General features: G+C 50.1%; 2 protein-coding genes across 5 annotated transcripts; one reads left to right on the top strand and one right to left on the bottom strand.

The window, feature by feature from the left end:
* Window positions 1-7344: 7344 nt before the first annotated feature.
* On the bottom strand, window positions 7345-12959 carry RETREG2 (reticulophagy regulator family member 2). Its single transcript, XM_061187565.1, has 9 exons — window positions 12254-12959; window positions 11857-11963; window positions 11100-11130; window positions 10604-10739; window positions 10112-10196; window positions 9665-9808; window positions 9409-9503; window positions 9119-9254; window positions 7345-8862 (listed from the first exon to the last, which is right to left on the bottom strand). Exons 1-9 carry the CDS (start codon window positions 12751-12753, stop codon window positions 8249-8251), a joined length of 1848 nt encoding a protein of 615 aa, XP_061043548.1. The 5' UTR covers window positions 12754-12959; the 3' UTR covers window positions 7345-8248.
* CNPPD1 (cyclin Pas1/PHO80 domain containing 1) lies at window positions 12713-18793 on the top strand. Of its 4 annotated transcripts, none has more exons than XM_061187566.1 (9): window positions 12713-12765; window positions 14111-14198; window positions 14650-14758; window positions 15301-15382; window positions 15547-15667; window positions 15753-15881; window positions 16786-16847; window positions 17220-17337; window positions 17572-18793. In XM_061187566.1, exons 1-9 carry the CDS (start codon window positions 12752-12754, stop codon window positions 18115-18117), a joined length of 1269 nt encoding a protein of 422 aa, XP_061043549.1. In that variant the 5' UTR covers window positions 12713-12751; the 3' UTR covers window positions 18118-18793. The 4 variants fall into 4 exon arrangements, with proteins under 4 accessions (XP_061043549.1, XP_061043551.1, XP_061043550.1 ...); XM_061187568.1 differs by lacking the exon at window positions 12713-12765 and adding an exon at window positions 13135-13208; XM_061187567.1 differs by lacking the exon at window positions 12713-12765 and adding an exon at window positions 13755-13847.
* The last annotated feature ends 1174 nt before the right edge of the window (window positions 18794-19967 follow it).

Below are 19967 nucleotides of genomic sequence, written 5' to 3'. Positions count from 1 at the left end.
GCACGGGCTTAGTTGCTCCGCGGCATGTGGGATCTTCATGGACCAGGGCTCGAACCTGTGTACCCTGCATTGGCAGGCGGATTCTTAACCTCTGCGCCACCAGGGAATTGACCTTATTATTTTTGATACACTTTGATATTCTATTATATTTCATTTTAAAAAAATGCTGGTTGCCATACACTACATTGATTTCCATCCACCATCCCATTAAGGGGCTACAACCTTCAGTTTGGGAAAAAAACCAAATTCTCTAAGCCAACAAAACTTCCCCTTTGTTGAGGCATGTAAAACAATTTGTATCTGAAAGAAAAATTTATCCCAAAGTTTAAAGAAGACAAAAATGGGGAATTCTCTAGCGGTCCAGTAGTCAGGACTCTGGGCTTTCACTGCCGAGGGCCCAAACTAAGATCCCACAAGCCACGTGGCCAAAAATAAATAAATAAATTAGAGCTAAAAAGATAAAGACTTTTAAAAAATAAATAAGACAAAAAATGACGATCATTCTTTTTTTAATATAATGCTAGAGTTTTCCTAATAATCCAACTTGACCTTCACCTGATACTCCTGGGAATATAACTGTTGTCACAGTATATTTGATTAACAATCCACTACTGATAAAAGCACAGAGGTTACAGTTCTGTAACATTAACCTGTAGAAATTGATAAGGTGTTCTTGTATAGCCTTGAAGAAACATTAACCTAAAAGTTATTTTTTAGCCCTGTGGAATGTTAATCAGTTTAGTATCTAACCTAGTAATTTTTTTCATTCTGATATGTATACATTTTTTTCCTGAAAACACTCAGAGAACCAATTTTTTGTATCCTTTATCAGTTCCCTCATGAATGATTTATATGTGCATATAGTCTATTTGGATGAGAATTTATAATATTTCTGCTCTGGAAATTACCTGTGACATCTAGCACTCAGGCAGCTATTTTGTGACCATGAGTGGAGCCAAGCAGAGCCAACATGCTGAAGATGGCAGAGAAGAAAGATGGAAAAGGTCCAGGGTCACTGATAAATTAACCAACCCGGGGATACCACATCTGGCTTCTTGTTATGTAAGAGAGTAAATGTCCTTGTTAGCAATGTTTTCTACATTTTGCAACCCAAAGCTTCCTTTGTGATACACCTGTTGTGGCAGCTCATCTTAATAAAAGTGAACATTTGATTCACCCAGATGGAACTTTTTGCTGGTGTATCGTCAACATATGATGGTGGCTCTGGTGGTAGCAGTGGAATGATCACTGAGTTTCCCAATCAACTTTAGAGATCCTCCCCTCACAGCTCTGGAAAGACTCCTGATACGGTGATATTATATTCTGCGCATTAATATTCTGTTTACTTGTTTTTATCTTTATTTATTTTTGTTTACTTGCTTTTAATTTTAAATTACTTCCAGGGCTTTATAAATCCTTTTATTTTGTTTTAATATATAGCTGTCTGATTTTAAATATTTTTTCATGTTAAACTATAATCATTTCATTTTAAGAATTTTATTTATTCATTTTTTTCCTCTCTACATTCATGGCTTTAGAGTGGTAGGCTTCCAGTTTTTTGGAACCTTGTGTGGAACAGACTACACAAAGAGAAACACTGCCTCTTTCCCCGCTCCCACTCCACAAATGCTCAGATAACCAAAAGCTTAGAGAACCCTAAAAATAAAATCTTGGAAGTTCTCTCTTGAGCATGAGCCAGAATGTTTTAACTGTCAGAGACCCCAAAGACCACAAGAGAGAACGAAGCCCTCACAGTTTCCCTTGTCTCAGGCAAAACTTTTCCTGACTGATGGGTAATAGTCCAGATTAAGCTATGCATGCTGATCAGCAGCCTAGGAGCTTCCCAAGATGCAAAAGGATGATGAACAGACCAAAGCCACTACCTCCTGCTACATAGTGTGGATGTAGGTTCCTTGCTTCCGAACAAGGGAATAAAGGAGAACATTGAGAGAAATCCAGTAACACTTTCCACGTTGAACAAGCTGTGTCAGAAGATATCAACTAGCAATTGAGCATTGCTTAAGTCTCTTTTATTGTAGACCAACAAAGCACACGCAGACCTGCTAAGCAGCTTTGTGCTTCAGCTGTGGGAAGCTGAGCTGCAGCCTCCCACAGGAAAAGGAGAAATGGGCTCCTCTACAAATCAGCAGGTACAGTCACGGCCAGACACCTCTTATCTCAGCTTCCGCAGGTTTAAAGCAGACAAGGTCAACGTGAGGATGCCAGCAAGGATGTCTCGGGCCCAATTCTACTCAAATATTAGTTTAATGATATCTGTTTAGTTTAGTGGTTTTCCTCCTCCTCAAATGACTCTTAGAGAAACAGTGCATACTGAAAGGGAAAGAAAAACTGTTTTGCTAACTGTCCTGTCCTACTATTACTCATCTCTTAGTTTATTTAATCCCCCATGAAAACCTTTTGAAGTGGATATTATGTATTCCCCTTTTGAAGATAAGAAAACTGAGATTGAGAGAGATGAAGTTACTTGCTTTTGGAGATGGGATCTGGACCCAGGTTTGTGCATTGCCTTAAGTGCCATGTTCTTTCATTATACAACATTGCCTCCCCCAAATCGACTCAATAACCTCCTCAGCAACTGAAAAGAAGAATCTTAAGTGGTGGTTTTCTCAGAATGTGGAAAATCCCAAATCTCTCCATGGGTTATCAATAATCAAAAACCCTTTCAGAGCAAGGTACTATTTAAATATCTAAATATTACTATTTAAATAACCAGGTGTGGAAGCTCTTTGATTGGAACTGACTTCAGACCCCAGGAGATCAGAAGACCAGCATGGCTCTGCCTTCATTGAGGTCTGCCTTGCTTTCTCAGGTACGTGATATACAATCTTTGTGACAATATTCAGTCACTTGTCCTGAAGTGCCCTAGCTCTCCTGTGGATTAATTATAGACCTAGTTTAGGCGCATAGTTCAAATTCATATGATTTTATAGGTTACACAGTGATTTCACATGTATCTGATTCAACCCACTAAATATTGACCAAGTCTTATCAGATGTTATACTAGGCCCTGGGCATAGAGGTGAGTAACTTATGGCCTCTACCCCGTAGTTGTTCAATGTCCAGAAGGGGAAGGGGATAGTGGGGGAGAGGGTGCTACTGGCATCTAATGGGTAGAGGCCAAGGAAGATGCAGCTAAACATTCGACAATGAACAGGACAGCCCCTATCACCACCAACAAATAATTATCTGGCTCAAGGGGCTTCCCTGGTGGCGCAATGGCTAAGAATCCGCCTGCCAACACAGGTGACACGGACGGGTTCGAGCCCTGGTCCGGGAAGATCCCACATGCTGCGGAGCAACTAAGCCCGTGCGCCACAACTACTGAGCCTGTGCTCTAGAGCCCGCGAGCCACAACTACTGAAGCCCACATGCCACAACTACTGAAGCCTGCACACCTAGAGCCTGTGCTCCTCAACAAGAGAAGCCATTGCAATGAGAAGCCCTCACACTTTGGGCAAGCCATTTTACCTCACTAAGCCTCAATTTCCTCATCTGTAAAATGGGGAAGGGGTCCTACATCCAAACATGATGGTGAAGATTACAAAAATGATACATGTAAAGCACTTAGATCTACGACTAACATATACTAAATAATCTAACATATGTGTATTGTTAGTTGTTTAACTGTGTATATTATTCATTATTACTAAATTTGTTCATTTTCCATGTGTTGATACACTGTCTTTATTTTTTATAATGGGTAGATTGCCAGTCCAAATTCTTGAATATAATTTCCAGATAAGCTTGGTGTCGTGGTTTTAAAATATGTCCACAAGGGAATTCCCTGGTGGTCTAGTGGTTAGAACTAGTGGTTTCACTGCCGTGACCCGGGTTCAATTCCTGGTCAGGGAAGTAAGATCCACAAGCGGTGCAGCCAAAAAAAAAAGTCCACAAATTTTTTTCTACTTTTCCCTTAAAGAGCTTGGGCTGGACTCAGTGACTTGCTTCTAATGTATAGAATACGGTGGAAGTGATACAGTGTGACTTTTGACACTAGGTCATAAAAAGCACTATGGCTTTCTTCTTGCTCTCTCTTGGACCACTTGCTCTAGGGAAGGAAGCTGTCATGTCGTGATGACACTCAAGCAGCCATAGGAAGAGGTCAGTGTGATGAGGAACTGAGGCCTCTTGTCAACAGCTATCTATCCATATACACATACACCTCTGTACTCCATACACCGTACTCATATGAAGATTCTCCGTGATATGTGGAAAAACAGCAGTATACTGAGGGAGCACTAGGAGAGCAGGTCTGCTATGGGGGGGGTGGGGGGGTGATGTGGAACATCAGGGAAGGCTTCGAAAATGGAACGTGGTCTGAAGTACAACTTAGAAGACAAGTGAAATGTTTAGCAACTGGAGGGATGAGGGGTGTGGGTGTAGAGCAGGGGTGGAGGAGGGCAGTGCAGCTGAGCCAAGGAAAGAATCTGTCTGGGGTTTGATGCTGTAGTGTAAAGAGCAAGACAGGGCAAGGGCAGATCTCAGAAGGCTTCTTTTTTTTTTCATAAATTAATTGAAATTATTTTTTAGAATATTTATTTGGTTGCGTCGGGTATTAGTTGTGGCATGCGAACTCTTAGTTGCGGCATGCACGTGGGATCTAGTTCCCAGACCAGGGATCAAAACTGGGCCCCCTGCATTGGCAGCGCAGAGTCTTACCCACTGAGCCACCAGGGAAGTCCCTCAGAAGGCTTGTTAACCGTATCAGGGAGCTTGAATGATACCTTGTAGGAGGAGAGCCTTGATTACTATTAAATAGCAGAAAGCTCATCCAATTTGTATTTTTAACTTATTTAGCTACTTTTTTGGGCATAAATTTCGGTGGGGGACAAGAGTGTGGGCAGGGCAACTGTTGCATTGGGCCAGGTGAGAGATGAGGCTGTGATGAGGTTGTGAATCAGGGCTGTGAGGGGGGTGAATGAAGAAATAATTAGGACATCAAATTAGCAGCAACTCGGGATTGACTGGGTGTGGGATGAGAGAAAAGCAGGCCGTCAGAGTTGGTGGTGACGACAAGCATGATAGTAAATACAGAAAAAGCCTATCTGTGTAGGGGAGTAGTGGGGTGGAATGCAGAGTGGAAAGAGCATGGGTTCAGTTTTTGTTACGTTGAGCAGAAGGTGCTCGTGAAGTGGACATTCAAGTGGAGATGCTTAGTCGGAAGTTCTGGGAAAGGAGCTAAGATTTAGAAGTCATCAGCATATGAGTGGAAACTAAATGGGTGAACAAGTGAAATTGCCCAGGCAGACTGCAAAGAAAAAGTGAGCCAGTGATAGACCCAGTGAAAAACCAACATTTAAGGGAGGAGGAGGAAGTCCAAGAGACTTTAGTTGGACACGAAAAGCAAAACATGGTGATATATTGTCCTTGCATGATGGAAAATTCTTATACTCTCTGTCCTTGATCTTTGTACTTTTAAAGATCATTTAAATCTGTTTTGCAATATCCCTGACCAGAAAAACAAATTCTGCCTACATTATTATTAATCAAACTCTTCTCAAAGATTTAATTTCTGCCCTCTGCAGTACTACAGATAACCCTGCAAAGTTTGACGGCAGCTAACGTGACTTACTTCAGCATTCCCTTCTTGACTTGAACATTGTTACTTCACAGTTCCCCATACGCTCCATGTGATGACATTTTCAGCCTTCATCTCCGGTGACCCTCTTCTGGGCACTCTGCTATTTGCCAACTTGTCCACAAGCATAGCAAGCCATCCTCTGGAAGTAGTCTAACTTGTGCACAGTACACTCTAGGTATTATATTCTTTCCAGTAATGCAGCCTAAAATTAAGTTTAGGAGCAGCGACATTACACTATTAGCTGATTGAATGTGTAGTTAATTAAAGTACACTGCCCTCCCCCTGCAAACATAAACATGTAACCAACCCTTTTTCCCCCAGCCTGTACTTCGTTTTTTTCTTTAGCCTAACTGTAGGTTTCACATTTCTGCTCATTTTTCTTTCACTCGTATGAAAAGCTTTCTTCTTGTCTCTTTCATCATGGGGCAGGAAATGGTCAGGACACCTGATAATAAAAAGTTGTAGACAAACATATAGCAACCGTCAGACCAAGGCAAGTGTCAAGAATGGACTCTCATGGAACTCCAAACATATGGTTAATGTTCTGACCCAACTACAGGCTTCTGGCTCTATCTTCAAGCTGCAAGTTTAACAAGGAAATAGTTTATGGGTGGGGCAGACGGCAGCCATTGTTTTTCTGATTAATTCTACTTTTCCTGAATTGCCTGTTTGATGATTATAACTGTTTTCTCATTCTCTTCAGAAATTTCTAGACGATTACAAGTTCTTATTCCTTCAGTGACAAAAGACAGAGAGGGCCATTGAAACCCTGAGTCTTTCAGGCAAATGTAAAACAAATGGAAAAGAAAAATTTCTCACACGCTTAAGAGAGATGCAGCATAGAAGTCAACCTCAAAAAGCCAGACAGCATTGCCATATGGTGTCTCCAGCTGAAGGCCGAGGATGTGAACTCATAAAAAAGGCCATCTGCCCAGTTCTGGGCTTTCCTTTAACGTTGTTCTCCCCCAAAGAGCAAGGACTGTTAAGAGACCACTCTTTGTGAAGCTGAGATAGTATGCAGATTGGTTCTCTATCATTCCCACGCCCTGAGCATCTTCCCATTCGCGCCCTATTAATGGACAGGGGCTTCCTGTTCCAGGGTGATTGCTGGAGCCAAACTGCTTGGGTTTGGATTCTGGCTCCACCATGTACTAAGGCCATGGCCTTGTGAAAGTCAACATCTGTAAAATGAAATAACAGTATCTATTATCTCAGGGTCACGAGGGAAAAACATGAGTTAATATAAATCACCTAGAGGAGTGCCAAGCACATATCCTGCATTCAATTAGCGCTGGACACCATTTCTTTAATGTTCCTGGGCCTGGAATCAGTTTTAATACAGGTATAGGTCCTGCTTGTTTGGTTCTCCCAGGATAGATAAATGAGGACCGAAGGAGTTAATTGTCAGCATGTAGATGGGTAAGGACTTCTTAAGAAGACAGCGTTAAGGTTGTGGGCAACACTGTAGAAAACAATTGTTATGATCCCAAATTTCTACTGACTGGGAAGCCAAAGCAATTTCCTCCTGCATACAATTTATTTGTACGTGCTCAATCTCATCAAGCATATCACACCATCAGAGAACATGGCTAAGGGCAGGTTATGTCAGGGTAATCCTTGCTTCTTGCCTTGTTTTGCACGAAGGTAAATAAACAGCCAGGAGCAAGATGGGGGACAACGAAATAAGAGCAGAGCACAGAGTGAGGGAGATAGCTCACAGTGAGGCAGGCAGGCAGCAGCAGTTCTAGCCATCAATACTTTATTGTTCCAGTCAACACCTGCACAGATGTTACTCTCCACTTCCTGACCCTAGTAGGGGGTCCCACCACACTTGGACCATGGCCCAGAGAAGCAGGTCTCCTTATTCCTCCCTAAGGTAGTTAAGAGAGCCCCTCGCCCCACAAGACAGAGCTCCTGCTCACTAACGTCGTGCTGGCGCATGTGCTGTGGGATCCCTGCTCCCATCCTGCATTGGGAAAGGCTGGGATGAACCAGGGCAAGGGTGCAGTGGAGGTTACACGGGCTACAGCGACTAAGTGCATAACTACTGACCTGACCCACCACCCCGGGCTTCATCTGCACCTCCCAGACAGGAGCCTCCCTAAAGCTTAGCCGGGGCCTGCTGGGAAGGAGGAGCTGGCAAAGAGTGGGGATTGAGCTGCTAACGACAGGACACAGCAGGGAAATAAAGCAGAGAGGAGCATGGGACAGGAGAGAAAAATGATAAAGTGCCTGAACTAAACAACCGAGTGGGACACGAGGACAGAGCAGCACAGGTCCCTGAGGATAGGAGGAAAAAGAAAGGGACAGACCACCAGGGCTTGGGGCATCGTGGAATGAGACTAGAGTTGAGGCAGGGAAGCAAGTGGGAAGGACTCTCCTAGCCCTGTTCACATCCACTAACCCAAATGTAAAATTATTTACAAGCTTAAAACCAATCCCAGGTACTGTACCAGGCCCAGGACAGCAGGCAGGCAGGCAGGCAGGCAGGCAGGCAGGCAGGCAGGCAGGTGGAGGGCGGACTGGCTCCGTCTGATAGCCAGCTTCCCCACATATTGCTCCTCCCCAGGGCAGTAGGGAGAGGAGGAAACAGTGACATCCCTAGCCAAGAAGCCCTACTGTGCCTGCAACTCCTTCCCCTGGGGTTCATGGCTCTGCCGTGGCCTGAGCCTCTTGGGCTGACTGTACCAGAGACGGGGTATTGGGCCCTAGGGGTGGAGCATCAGCGGGCTCTGGGAATGTCTCTGGCCCCAACCCCAGCTCTGCATTCAGCTGCTCCAGCTCCCCCCGATCCAGCAATTCAAAGTCCTCAGTGGTGAGTGCCTCTTCTTCCTCGGGGGCAGGCAGGGGCTGGGGTGAGTCCTGGGGAAGAGGCGGGAGTACTGAGGGGGAAGGGGCCGGGTCATTTTCAGCAAGGCAAAGTAGGGGTGACAGGGCGCTAGGTGGAGTGATGAGATCACCACTCACTGCCTCTGGGCTCAGTGTCTCCACTGGTCCTCCAGGGGAGAGCATCACTCCATCTGTGGGAGACCCTGCCCCATTGAAATGCGTGTTCACAAAGTGAAGGGGGGATGAGAGCCGAAGCAAGGTTTCCTCGGATGCCACATCTTCTTCCTCCTCCAAGTCTAAGTCTTGCCTTGAGAGGGCCTGAGGGGAGCCCAGCAGGTCTTCGGGAGGGGCCAGGTCTGTCTCCTCTCCCTCCCCCAGCTCCCGAGTCAGGGCCTCCTCTGGCTCACTTGGCAGGCTCTGCTGGTCCAAATCTGGGCAGAAAACAAAGGGCCAGGAATGGGCCTGCTGTGCTGAGTAGCTGCAACAGGCCAATCAGTTCGAGGTTGAGAACTCAAGACATGGAATGCTGGGCCAGGCCTTAGGCATTAAGGTCTTTCAGGAGTCTGGCGTAGAACTAGGGGATCAGCTCCCCACAGAAAACACTTATGCGGGCAACTGCCAGAGAGCACAGCCAGCATCCCACAACAGGGAACAGGAAGCTTGGAGGAGACAAAGGACTTCCCATACCCTCCGACACGTCAGTTAGTTGTGGAGTTGTCGCCCGGGATACAGAGAAGCCACCGCTTTCCAAAATAGAAGCCTCCTCATCTGACAGCTCTGAGTCTGTAATGGCCAAAGCCAGTGCTGTTTTCTTCACATCCACCTGCAGGAGAACCAGGATGAACGCCACAGGCAAGGGGGTAAGAGAGCCCATTTTCCGGGAGCATCCCTGCCCCACCACCAACCCCCACCCCCTGGAGAGGTGGCTGCTCTAAAGCAGAGCAATTCTCCCCCAGCCCACCTCCCTTGGACCTCACCACTGGGGAGAAGCCAGCCAGTTCTGCCTCGCTCTCACTCTCTGTCTCCGCCAGTGGCTCATCACCTCCGGGGGGTGCATTCTTCCCCTGCCGCTCTAGAGAACCAAGAACAGCTGGGCAGTGACCAAGCAGGAACAGTGGTGGGGGACAAACACTGCCAAAGGTATGGAAAGTATCTAAATCCCAGGGCATTTCACAAGCTACAAGCCAAGGTCCTCCCCCATTCCCCCCCTTCTGGGTCATGGGATCCCCTTACTCCTCTTGTCGTGTTTGTGATGCAGGGCATCAGCTTCTGCCTTCATGCTGTAGTCCAGCTGCATGAGCAGGGGCTCCAGACGAGTGTACATCCTCTGGATCAGTTCATGATAAACCACCAGGGGCCACAGCAGGATACTCAGCACTGGGGGTTAGAGTGTCCACTCAGAGATCCCTAAGCCTATTTCCCAAGGGCCCTCATTCAACTGACGCTTAAACAGAAAAGGCTGAAGGAAGACAAAGTCCCTTCCTGAGGCTGTTCCAACTTCTTCCCACATCCACTGCCCTCCCCAGATGGCTATTCCACTGTTACTAATACTACAGCATCCCCTGGAGGTCTCTGTAAATGGGTAACTGGGCAGACAGTGTACCATCCGCCCCTGGGTCAGTCCATGGAAAGAAAACAAAGACAGGGCTTTGGAAAGGGGAGAGGTCAGACCCTACTCACAGACAATGTAGGAAATCATAATCCCCGGAACATAGTGTCCCAGCACAGCCAGCACAGCACAGCCAGAGCAGACGCGAGCACAGAACTGCAGAGGAGAACACAAGATCTAAGAACTGTAGGCTGAGGTATGCGCTCCACTTATCTGGGTAAGAAATATTACTGCTCAGCTGGTGGAAGGAGGCGTATGCCCTCTAGGAATGCGGTGATCCAGTTTAGTCAAGAGGATGCCCAGGACCACCAACTAGGAAGTCTGCAATAAACATTGCCAAACACCTATAATTCAAACTGGTCTCTCTCGGCAAGAAACAGTGTCAGAACGGCAGAAGCTTATTCTGCCTCCTGTACCAGACTCCTAGCTGTAAATCTTGCCTCAAGAAGGCACCAGGCCTTATCCTTCAGTCTCCAGCTGGGGAGTTCGAGTCACTCCTCCCCATCCCCCGCCTCTATTTCTCCACAGCTTAGAGAACTGTTGTGTGATGTTGGGGAGATTACCTGAGCTGGATTCTGCCTCTTGTACTGCAGCAGCTCCTGCAGGTGAATCTGGAAGGTGAGCCAGCTCTCAGCCAGGTATCTGCACAACTCGGGCACACTCAGCAGGTGCGGCCGGGCGCCTGACCCCGCACCCTCACTGGGGAGACATGACACGACCCCTGGAGGCCTCAGACACCAGCTTCCTAGGCACTCAAATCCCTCTGAGAATGCCAATGAGCTCTTTAGTCTAAGGAAGTGGACAACCCCACCTCCCAGAGGGAGGACGTCCGGGTCCTGGGGAACAAAGCCCAGAGCTCCCAACCCTTTGCCCTGAAAGGAGCAGGCACACAAACACCTACGCAAGAACCTGGGACCAAGCTTGTTACCAGTGCATTCACTATGCTGGGGTCTTTGCCTGCAGAAGCTGCAGTACTGCTATGCACTGTGGCGGTGAGACACTGGCACCAAAGCAAGACAGGGATTGGGCATTTGTCTTCAAGGGGTGGCCTGCACTCACCTGTCAGAGTGTGGCTCCTCTGGGGATGATGCTTTAGAGAGAGAAGGAAAACAAGTTATTGAGGTGTAGAGCTCTGGGAAACACTCCCCAAGCCAGAAACAGCTGCCCTTCCTCTGCAGTCCCAGAGTGCTTTTTTGAAATGCCATTTGCAGGAAGCATTACATTGTTATTGTCGTTTGTATGTCTGTCTCCTTCTTTAGACTTTACCCTTTTCCACAATGGGAACGACATCTTATTCACGTTTACACCCCAAACAACTCACACACAGCCTGACACCTAGTTACTCCAACATGTCAATTAAGTGAATATGCGGACAACAAAAAACACACGAAGAGCTAATGTTCCTATAGTTCCTACCATATATGAAGCCCTACCACAGGCACATAAAGCGTATTCACTCCTTTATTCTCCACCTCCTTATGAAATAAGTTTTACAGCCCCTGTTTTATAGTTGAGGAAACAGGCAAACGCAAATCGGAGATCGAGTGACTTTTCGAAGGTCACATACAGGGTAAATGGGAGAGCAGGCAATGGAACCCAGGCCATCTGGCTGCAGAGTCCGCAGTCTTAACTACTACACACACAATAACATTAATTTTGAGAAAAGGGAAATTATATTTCCCATCTGGGGAAGTAGTCGTGCTTTGGGAGGCAGGTGGCCTGCTGTACGCTCCCCTCACCATTCAACCCAGCCAGGTGAGTCAGGCACAAAACAAGTGCTCAACAGGGCTTGCTGAGCGAATTAAGTAACACTCACCTGGAATGTCAGGGAGGAAGCGAGGCTGCCAGAGATCCAACAGAAAATAGGCCAAAAGTGAGATGCTGAGTAGGAAGAAGGGCCGTAGGGAGGAGGAAGACAGCAACCTTAGGGAGAGACAGGCACCTCAGCGGTGAGTGGGTGAGAGAGGCTCCCACATCCATCGCAAAGGCGGAAAAGCGCCCACTGATGGGGGAATGGGTACCTCCAGGCCTAACTCGACACCAGAAGACAGAGGAATGGGGCAACCCAGGCGGATGACGACCTTTAAAACCCAGCTGATGGGTCAGTCCCCCAGGACAAGCATCTTCCCCAGAAAGAGGAATGGTACTCCGAGCTCTCCCGCCCCCGCTCTCCCGCGCAGCCCGGCCCCGCCCCCCTCCTCCGCGGCCCTCACCAGAAGAGGCCGTTGAGCGCGGCCGCCGTGACTAGGCTGTGCAGCGGCTTCTCCCACACCAGCAGCCGCTGCGCTGCCGCCAGCACCGCCTCCCAGCCGCGGAGCCGCAGCCACAGAGCCGTGGCCAGGCGTCCCACCGCCTCGGCCGTGGCAGCCTCCTCCTCCGCCTCGCCGGTGGCCTCACCCATGCCTAGGCTCAGGCCCAGGCCGAGGCTCAGGCCCAGCCCCGAGCCCCCACCTGCGCCGGTGTTACCAGCGCCACCGCCACCGCCACTCGCCATAGCCCCGCCGCAGCCGCCGCCCGAGCCCGCGAGGAGCCAGGGCTGCGCGGCCGCCGCCGGGGGCGCGTCAGGCGGAAGGGGGCGCCCGCAGCGGAGAGGGCCGCTGAGGCCGCGGACGGGCGTCACGTGACGGCGGAGCGACGAATCTGTCACGTGACACGCCCTAACCGCCGAGATGGGGCGGCCCGAGCCTGCGCCCAGGGGGTTGCCGGTCACCATGCTCCTACGCAGGTTCGTGTTTTGGCTGCGCCGAGTGGTGTCTGCCTCTTTCGGACGGAAGGACGGAAATCTCCGCGTTTACCCACCCCAGCCAATTTTCTTCTCCCTGTGTAGTCAGGGCGGCTAGGGAGGCTGGTCTTGGCCCGGTATTTCTGGTGTGATGCGGCCGATAGGGTCAGGGAGTGGGCTTCAGATGCCCAGTATCCCCCGAGAGACCTGCTTCTGCTCTGGTAGGGCGGCGACCGTCCCTTTACGCAACCCTCGACGGTACTAGTCCTCCCAATTCCTTCTCCTCAGCGAATAAACAAACAGCAGCGCGTGACTCGACAGACTCAAAAACAGCTTCAGCTATTCAGAGAAGTAGTTTCCTTCCCATCTTTCTGTAAACTCTCCCGCCTTTACGCATGGAAAACTCCTTCCAGTCCCTTGCTTAAGCAAGAGATTGGGGTCTGGGGGTGAGTTTAAAAATAAAACCCTGTTTAGGTGTTGTTTACTCTTTGGGGGGCATGTTAACACCATTTATTGAGGCTTAAAACGTAACAAGCGTTTTGTGTTTCCTTGAGATCATTTAATCTCTGCAATAATCCTACAAAATACGTGTTTAATTAGGTCTAAAATTCCAAGCTGTACAAAAGGAAGATATACAGTAAAAAGTGCCCTTGCCTTTTGTACACAATTCACTACTGTTAAATTTTTGTGTACTCTTACTGACGCTTTTTTATGTATAATTCTGTGTGTGCGTATTATCTCCTCTTTAAAAAAACAATTGCGAGCAACTCCCTGTCCCGAGTCTTTGTTTTATTTACATCGGTATGAAAAGGTGAGCCGGGCTCGTTCATCCTTAGTGCGCCATGGTCCCCTAAGAATTGTTCCGATTTCTCAGACGAGGGCACGCTGGGGCTCAGCGATACCAGGAATAATAGCCCGGCTCCTTCCCGGCGGTCGGGGCCGGCGGCTCGGGCCAGCGGGCGGCAGAAGTGTCGGGCGCTGACTGGCCAGCTGCGCCCCCGCGGCCTCTAAACGCAGGGCAGACTCGCGGCGCGGCAAAGGCACAGCACGCGCCTCGAAGCCGGGTCTCCTCTCTACAGGGTGAGGTGCGCGCCCTGGCCCTTGAGCTCCATGCCCCGAGTCCGGAGCCCAGATCCCGGGGCCGGGAGCCCGGAGCCCCGCCCGGAGCGGAACAGGAAGAGGCTCCCGCCTGCCCGGCCCCGCCTGCCGCCTCTGGCCAGTGGCGGGGGGTGCTCCACCGGCGAGGGTGGGGGCCCGCTTGAGGGAGGCCGGCGGGCAGGTGGACAGGCGCTCAGGGGCGGTTCTGCGGCCCCCTTACAATTCGTTCCCGTTCCTTCCACCTTCGCAGGGCGGCGGCTGGCGGCGCGATGGACCTGGCCGGGCTCCTGCTGGACGAAGAAGGCACATTCTCCCTCACCGGCTTCCAGGACTTCACGGTGAGCGTGCGGCCCGCCCCCTCCCCTGCCTCCCCGCGCGTGGAGCCGGGACTCCGGGCGCTCCTGTCGGGGCCCGAGCGGGGCCGCGAGCTCGCCTGATGGCTCTGCCAGGGAACCAGGCGGTAGTCGCTCTAACCGTGCTTACTCGAGGCCCTGGCTGCTTGGGCCCCGGGGGTGAGCCGCGGCGTACAGGACTATGGAGTAGGAGGTGGCCAGCCGGGGCCCTTCTCAGAGAACTTCTCCTCCAGAGCCCTCAGCGAGGAGGATTCCACCCCCTGTGGACAGACTGCTGTTGGCAAACAGTCCGGAGAATGCGGGGCTGGGTGGGGCATGGGCCCCGCTAGCGGTGAGGCAGGCCTCTCGCCCCGCACCCCGCTTCCAGCCTGGAGCCACGATCTCTATCATACCCTTCCCTGCCCTTCGCACTCCACCACCCTCCTGCCCTGTTCAGTTCCTCCCAGGACACCAGAAGCTGAGTGCCCGGATCCGAAGGAGACTCTACTATGGCTGGGACTGGGAAGCTGATTGTAGCCTGGAAGAGCTCTCCAGCCCTGTGGCAGGTTAGACAGTGTTGTGCGAATGGGCCAACGAGAAGTCTGAAAATGGAGTTGTCAGTGGTCACCAAAATGACTCTGGGTGTACCCTGGGAACTGCACTGTCTCTTCATAGCTAGTGCATTTGATTGGTGTAAGCACTAGGTTTGTATTTCACTTTTTTTAAAAGTCTAGATGAGGAGGAAACATGGCTGTTTTCCAAGTCTATGTTATTCTTGATTTGTATACCAGAAACTTTAAATTTTCCGAGGATACATGTCATATATTTCTGAAACAACACATGTGTAACTTTTCAAATGAATTAGAGTAAAGAACAAATCTAGATAATTTCAGGTGACAGGGAAATAAGCCTTCCTGCTGGAAGGAGCTGAAATTCAAACCTGGAATGGGCTTTTCATCTCAGTGTGGGAGAATTCGATGTCTATTTTGTTATTATGGTTCTGCCCCCAAGGCCTCAGATAATACAGTTTTGGGTCTTCTGCTGATAACAGTGGGGACAACTTTGGAGGAGTTGTTTGCTCACTCTGTTTTCCTTCTGCCCCCTGCAGACATTGCTGTGGAACTGCTCCAGAAGGCAGCCCCCAGTCCTATTCGCAGGCTCCAGAAGAAATATGTAGCCCATGTGTCCCGGTGAGTCTGCAGTTGAGAGAGACGGAGTGACAGTGTTTTGGCCGTAGAGAGAGGGGAATGGTTATCTCTAAGGAGAAGTTGTAAAGATACAGGGATGAGCATCATAAGAGTTACAAGAGCTGAAAGACCCTTGGGTTTAATTACTAATCCTTTTCGCCACCCAGGGAGGCATGCATTTCCCCGTGTGCTATGATGCTAGCTCTGGTGTACATTGAGCGGCTCCGGCATCGAAACCCAGACTACCTGCAGCATGTGTCATCGTCTGACTTGTTCCTGATCTCCATGGTAAGATGCCCTCTTCCCTTCATCTCTCTGGTGAGCCAGGAGCCCGGTGTGAGCTCTACTGACACCACCTTTGGTTCCTCTGCAGATGGTGGCCAGTAAGTACCTCTATGATGAAGGGGAGGAGGAGGAAGTCTTCAATGATGAATGGGGAACTGCTGGGGGTGTGGCCGTGCCCACTCTCAATGCCCTGGAGAGGGGCTTCCTGAGTGCCATGGTGAGTAACTATTCTCTCTCGCTCTGTTTTCCTGGCCCATCTTTATGTTCCTTTCACCCTTTGTCTTTTATCTCCCAGCTTTCTGCCGTCTCTTCATTTCTCTTTTTGCTTGTCCTCCCTGTGTCTTCCCTTGTTACTGTCTTCCCTTCTAGCTTTTCTGGAATAAGCACACCCTTTGGAGGTTCCTGGCATGGTGAAGCCAGAAATGGAGCATCCCTCATCACCAATCTTCCAGACACCACAGGGGACACTCTGAGTCAGAGCTTATCTTACTGGGCTCTGATTATTTGCTTCCAGACTTTGTCTGTCCCTAGGTTCTGGGCTCCCTATGAGTATAGACCATCCTCAAGAATACTCTTTCCCCTTGCTTTTAATGGAGGCTGCAATGTGAAACCAGATATGTAGTGACTAATTAAGTTAATACGTAAAAGCTTTTGGAACAGGACTTCCCTGGTGGTGCAGTGGTTAAGAATCCACCTACCAACGCAGGGGACATGGGTTTGAGCCCTGGTCCAGGAAGATCCCACGTGCCGCAGAGCAACTAAGCCCGTGAGCCACAACTACTGAGCCCGCGTGCCCCGAGCCCATGCTCCACAACAAAGAGAAGCCACCGCTATGAGAAGCCCACGCATTGCAACGAAGAGTAGCCCCTGCTCGCCGCAACTAGAGAAAGCCCGCGCGCAGCAACGAAGACCCAATGCAGCCAAAAATAAATAAATAAATTTATTTATTTAAAAAAAAAAATAATAAAATAAAATAAAAGCTTTTGGAACAGTATCTGGCACACAGTAAGAGCCAAGTGTTACCTGTAGCAGTGGTTGTACTTGCTCCTCTGGGTCTGGTTATTAATTGACTGTGACTCATATCCAAGCCTGGTTCGACGCTCTTCTCTTCCTACCCACAGGATTGGCGTCTCTACACTGACCCTCGGGAGATCTTTGAGGTGCTGAGCTGGCTGGAGAGCTGGTAGGTTCTAGGAGTTGGGAAGAGGGGCTTGAGGGATTTGGGGGCTGAGGCTTCAGCCATAGGAGCTAAACAGAGATGAGGGTCTGTGTAACTGGGGGAGAGAGAAGATGGGAAAAAGAATCGCCCAAGGTAGTGGTTCCCAAAGCTGTCTGCGGTCCTCTTTGTAATAACCTTTGGGAGGGTGGGAGAAGCTTATTTAAAATACAGATCTTGGTCTCATTCTCAGTTTCTGGATCAATGGGTAGTCTAGGAATCTGTACATTTAACAAGTTCCCTAGTGTTTCCTGGTGGGTCCCCAGGGGAAAGAGGGTGCCAGTGGGCCAGCTGCAGGAGGGTTGCGGACTCTCTCTGTCTTTTCTCCTCTTTCTGCAGCGTGGCTGAGCAGCAAGGGCGCCGGCGGGGCTGGTACACCTATACAGACCTGTGTGTGCTGCTGGAGCAGCCTGCCTGGCAACTGGCCCTGGGCTCCCTCTGCCAGCGGCTGGCAAAGGTGAGGAGGGGTCAGGAAGGATAGGGAGCTTGAGCCGGCTGCGGTGTAGGGTGGGATGATGTAAAGCAAATACGGAAAGGCTCAGGAGATGAGGTTTGGGAGTAGATGGTGATAGAGAGCTCTCACCTGAGTACAGGTGTTCAGAAATAAGGGGTGGGTGTGTTAAAGACAGTTAGAAGCGGGATTGGAGGAAGGGGATTTGGGCACTGATCTTTCTTAATCCCTCTTCTGCAGTTGTCCTGCCTGTTAGCTATGGCATATGTGAGCAGTGTGGCCCTGGCTGTGGCATCGATGGCCGTAATACACCAGTCCTTGGGGCTGTCCTGCAGCCCCCCACCTGGCCCCCCAGACCTTGGACTGGCCTCCAGGTGCCTTTTGGAACCCTGCATACCTGCTTCGGTGCCACGGTGCCTGCCGTCTCCTGCTAACGTCTCCAGCTGCCTGGAAGTCGACGTAGGGCTGCGTCCACTCCGGGGCAGTCTTCTGGCCTCACTGACTCCACCACCATTGCCTCCCCCAGCTCCTCCTGCTCCTCCCTCTCTTCTCCACAACTGCCCCCTTTGCCAAAAGCTCCAGAAAGACTCCCCGACCTGCCGTACCTGCCACCACCCCAACCATACTGTCCCCACTGGGCCCCCCAGCCCCTGGTACCACTCCCATGGCCTGGCTCCCCCCTGGCCTTGGAGCCCGATGCCCCCGCTGCTCCCACAGCCCCAGCAGTGTTCCCTCTTCGGCATCATGGAAATGGCCCGCCTTAGGTCTTTCATTTTTCCAGGCTAGGTAGGGTTCTGAGGAATGCATTAAGAGGATTTGGGAGTCCCTGAGAACCTGGAGGAGCAAAGCTTGATCTGGGTTCTTGGCTGGTCCCCTGTCCTCCTGAGTGATGGAGCTTATGAGCATTGTGGGGCAGAAGGACTGAAGGTCCCTTGCTCTTCCGTCCCTCAGTGGCTGGCTGCTTGGCCAGGGCAGTGGTGGTGCCGGGAGAAGCTTCAGCTCAGCGACCAGGGGCGTGTCACAGGTGGACAGGGGAGGAGCCCCTGTCCCTCCATTTCCCCTGGGCTCTTTTAGACTTTTGCTTTTGAGTTTCCTAGGATGGGGTGAGGGAGGGAGGAAACATTGGCCATGGTCTGTGTGATGTCCCTGATGCAGGAGAGGCAGGGACTGACAGGGCCACCCACGGTGGGAGCTGCTGCGGGCAGGCGGGGTGAGGGGGGAAACCCTCTCCACACCCATCCCTGGGATTTAGTCTAGAAGAGCCAGGGACTGCTGTGACCTGCAACCTGGCCCTTTCGTCTTCCACCCTTCTCTTCTTAGTCTCCTGCTCCTGGGCCTCCCTCTCTTCTTGTTCCTCTCCCGGGTGTTCTCTTCACAGGCCTCTCTGGCCACTGCTTTGTATCTGGGTTTTTCACGCTTTTTGTAGAACCAAGATTTCAATAAACAGTTTCAGTTGCGTGGCTTGGACTCTTCCTTCTGTAGCAGCCCTCGAAGAACTCTGCTCCCCATATCTACCTTTGTAGCCTCCCTACTCCCTGATCCCATCATCTTGCAACTCATTCTCTCTCAGCCCCATTCCAGAACTTCCCTGTTGTTTGATGGTCATAGGCTCCCATATCAAGCTTCTCCCATATCAAGCTTCTCCCTCATCCCTGCTCCCAGCACCCTGGGGCCCCAAGCACTGCTCGACTTGGATGCAGTGGGGCCCAGAAGGTGACTGTGCCACGCTTGGGGGTAGCCCTGTCTGTCACAGGTTCTGAGTGAGCACCGTCTTTGTGGATCCCTAAGCACATCTCGTGGAGAGAGGCCAAGCCAAGTATCCAGCGGAGCCCCATGAGCTTGAGGGCAAGCCCAAGGACACCTTATCTCTCTCCTGACATCCTTTCTGGTCTGACACGTGGTTGTCGTCAGTGTTATTAAAGAGAAGACCAAGGCTGGGTTATCACTGGAAGAAGGAAAACCGAGCAGCCAGCTGGACTAAGGTTATTTGGGACCATGGAAGAAAATCCTCAGCAGGGGTGGTGCTGCTACCTAGGGTGCATCTTGGAAATTTATGGGGCTTTTTGTTTGTTTGTTTTTTGGCCGCACCGTGTGACATGTGGGATCTCAGTTCCCCGACTAGGGATGGAGCCCATGCCCCCTGCAGTAGAAGCATGGAGTCTTAACCATTGGACCACCGGGGAAGTCCCTATGGGACACTTTTTGATTGACAAAAATTTGAAGGGAAGGGACTCGCTGGCATTTAGTCGCCCTGTACAGGATGCTACACATCCTGAAACGCTCAGGAACCCCCCCTCTTATTATGAAGAATTCCTGAGACAACTTTTGAACCACCGAATATACATCACGTATATGAAAAGCCTGTTTATCTGAGCCTAGAATTATGCAGTGTTTTATATGTAAACACAGAATAGATTTTGCATATTTGGAAAAAGACTCAGTTTGCTAGGAATGCACCTCTGTGTAAATTAAAACTATGCTTTGTTCATCACTTTACCAAGAACTTGTTCACTATTTTGGAACATCAGGTCACTAATGGCAGCAGTGCCTGTGGTACATGTGTCATCAGGAAAGCACCGATATCAGTTGGCATTGCAGCTGTCACATCCACGTTGATTCCACATATGGGGGTGGGC

The sequence above is a fragment of the Eubalaena glacialis genome, chromosome 1, assembly GCF_028564815.1.
Source record: "Eubalaena glacialis isolate mEubGla1 chromosome 1, mEubGla1.1.hap2.+ XY, whole genome shotgun sequence".
Taxonomy (NCBI): domain Eukaryota; kingdom Metazoa; phylum Chordata; class Mammalia; order Artiodactyla; family Balaenidae; genus Eubalaena; species Eubalaena glacialis.
Note: the sequence above shows the minus strand (reverse complement) of the source record. Positions and strands in the feature narration are given on the sequence as shown.

Coding starts and splice junctions, on each gene's coding strand:
- CNPPD1 (XM_061187566.1), top strand. Junction 14,199..14,649: donor CCGGCTTCCAGGACTTCACG/GTGAGCGTGCGG, acceptor TGCCCTGTTCAG/TTCCTCCCAGGACACCAGAA. Junction 16,848..17,219: donor CTGAGCTGGCTGGAGAGCTG/GTAGGTTCTAGG, acceptor CTCTTTCTGCAG/CGTGGCTGAGCAGCAAGGGC.
- RETREG2 (XM_061187565.1), bottom strand. CDS start 12,753: ATGGTGACCGGCAACCCCCTGGGCGCAGGCTCGGGCCGCCCCATCTCG. Junction 11,964..12,253: donor GCGCTCAACGGCCTCTTCTG/GTGAGGGCCGCG, acceptor TCTCTCCCTAAG/GTTGCTGTCTTCCTCCTCCC. Junction 9,255..9,408: donor TGGCTGGCTTCTCCCCAGTG/GTGAGGTCCAAG, acceptor GTTCTCCTGCAG/GTGGATGTGAAGAAAACAGC.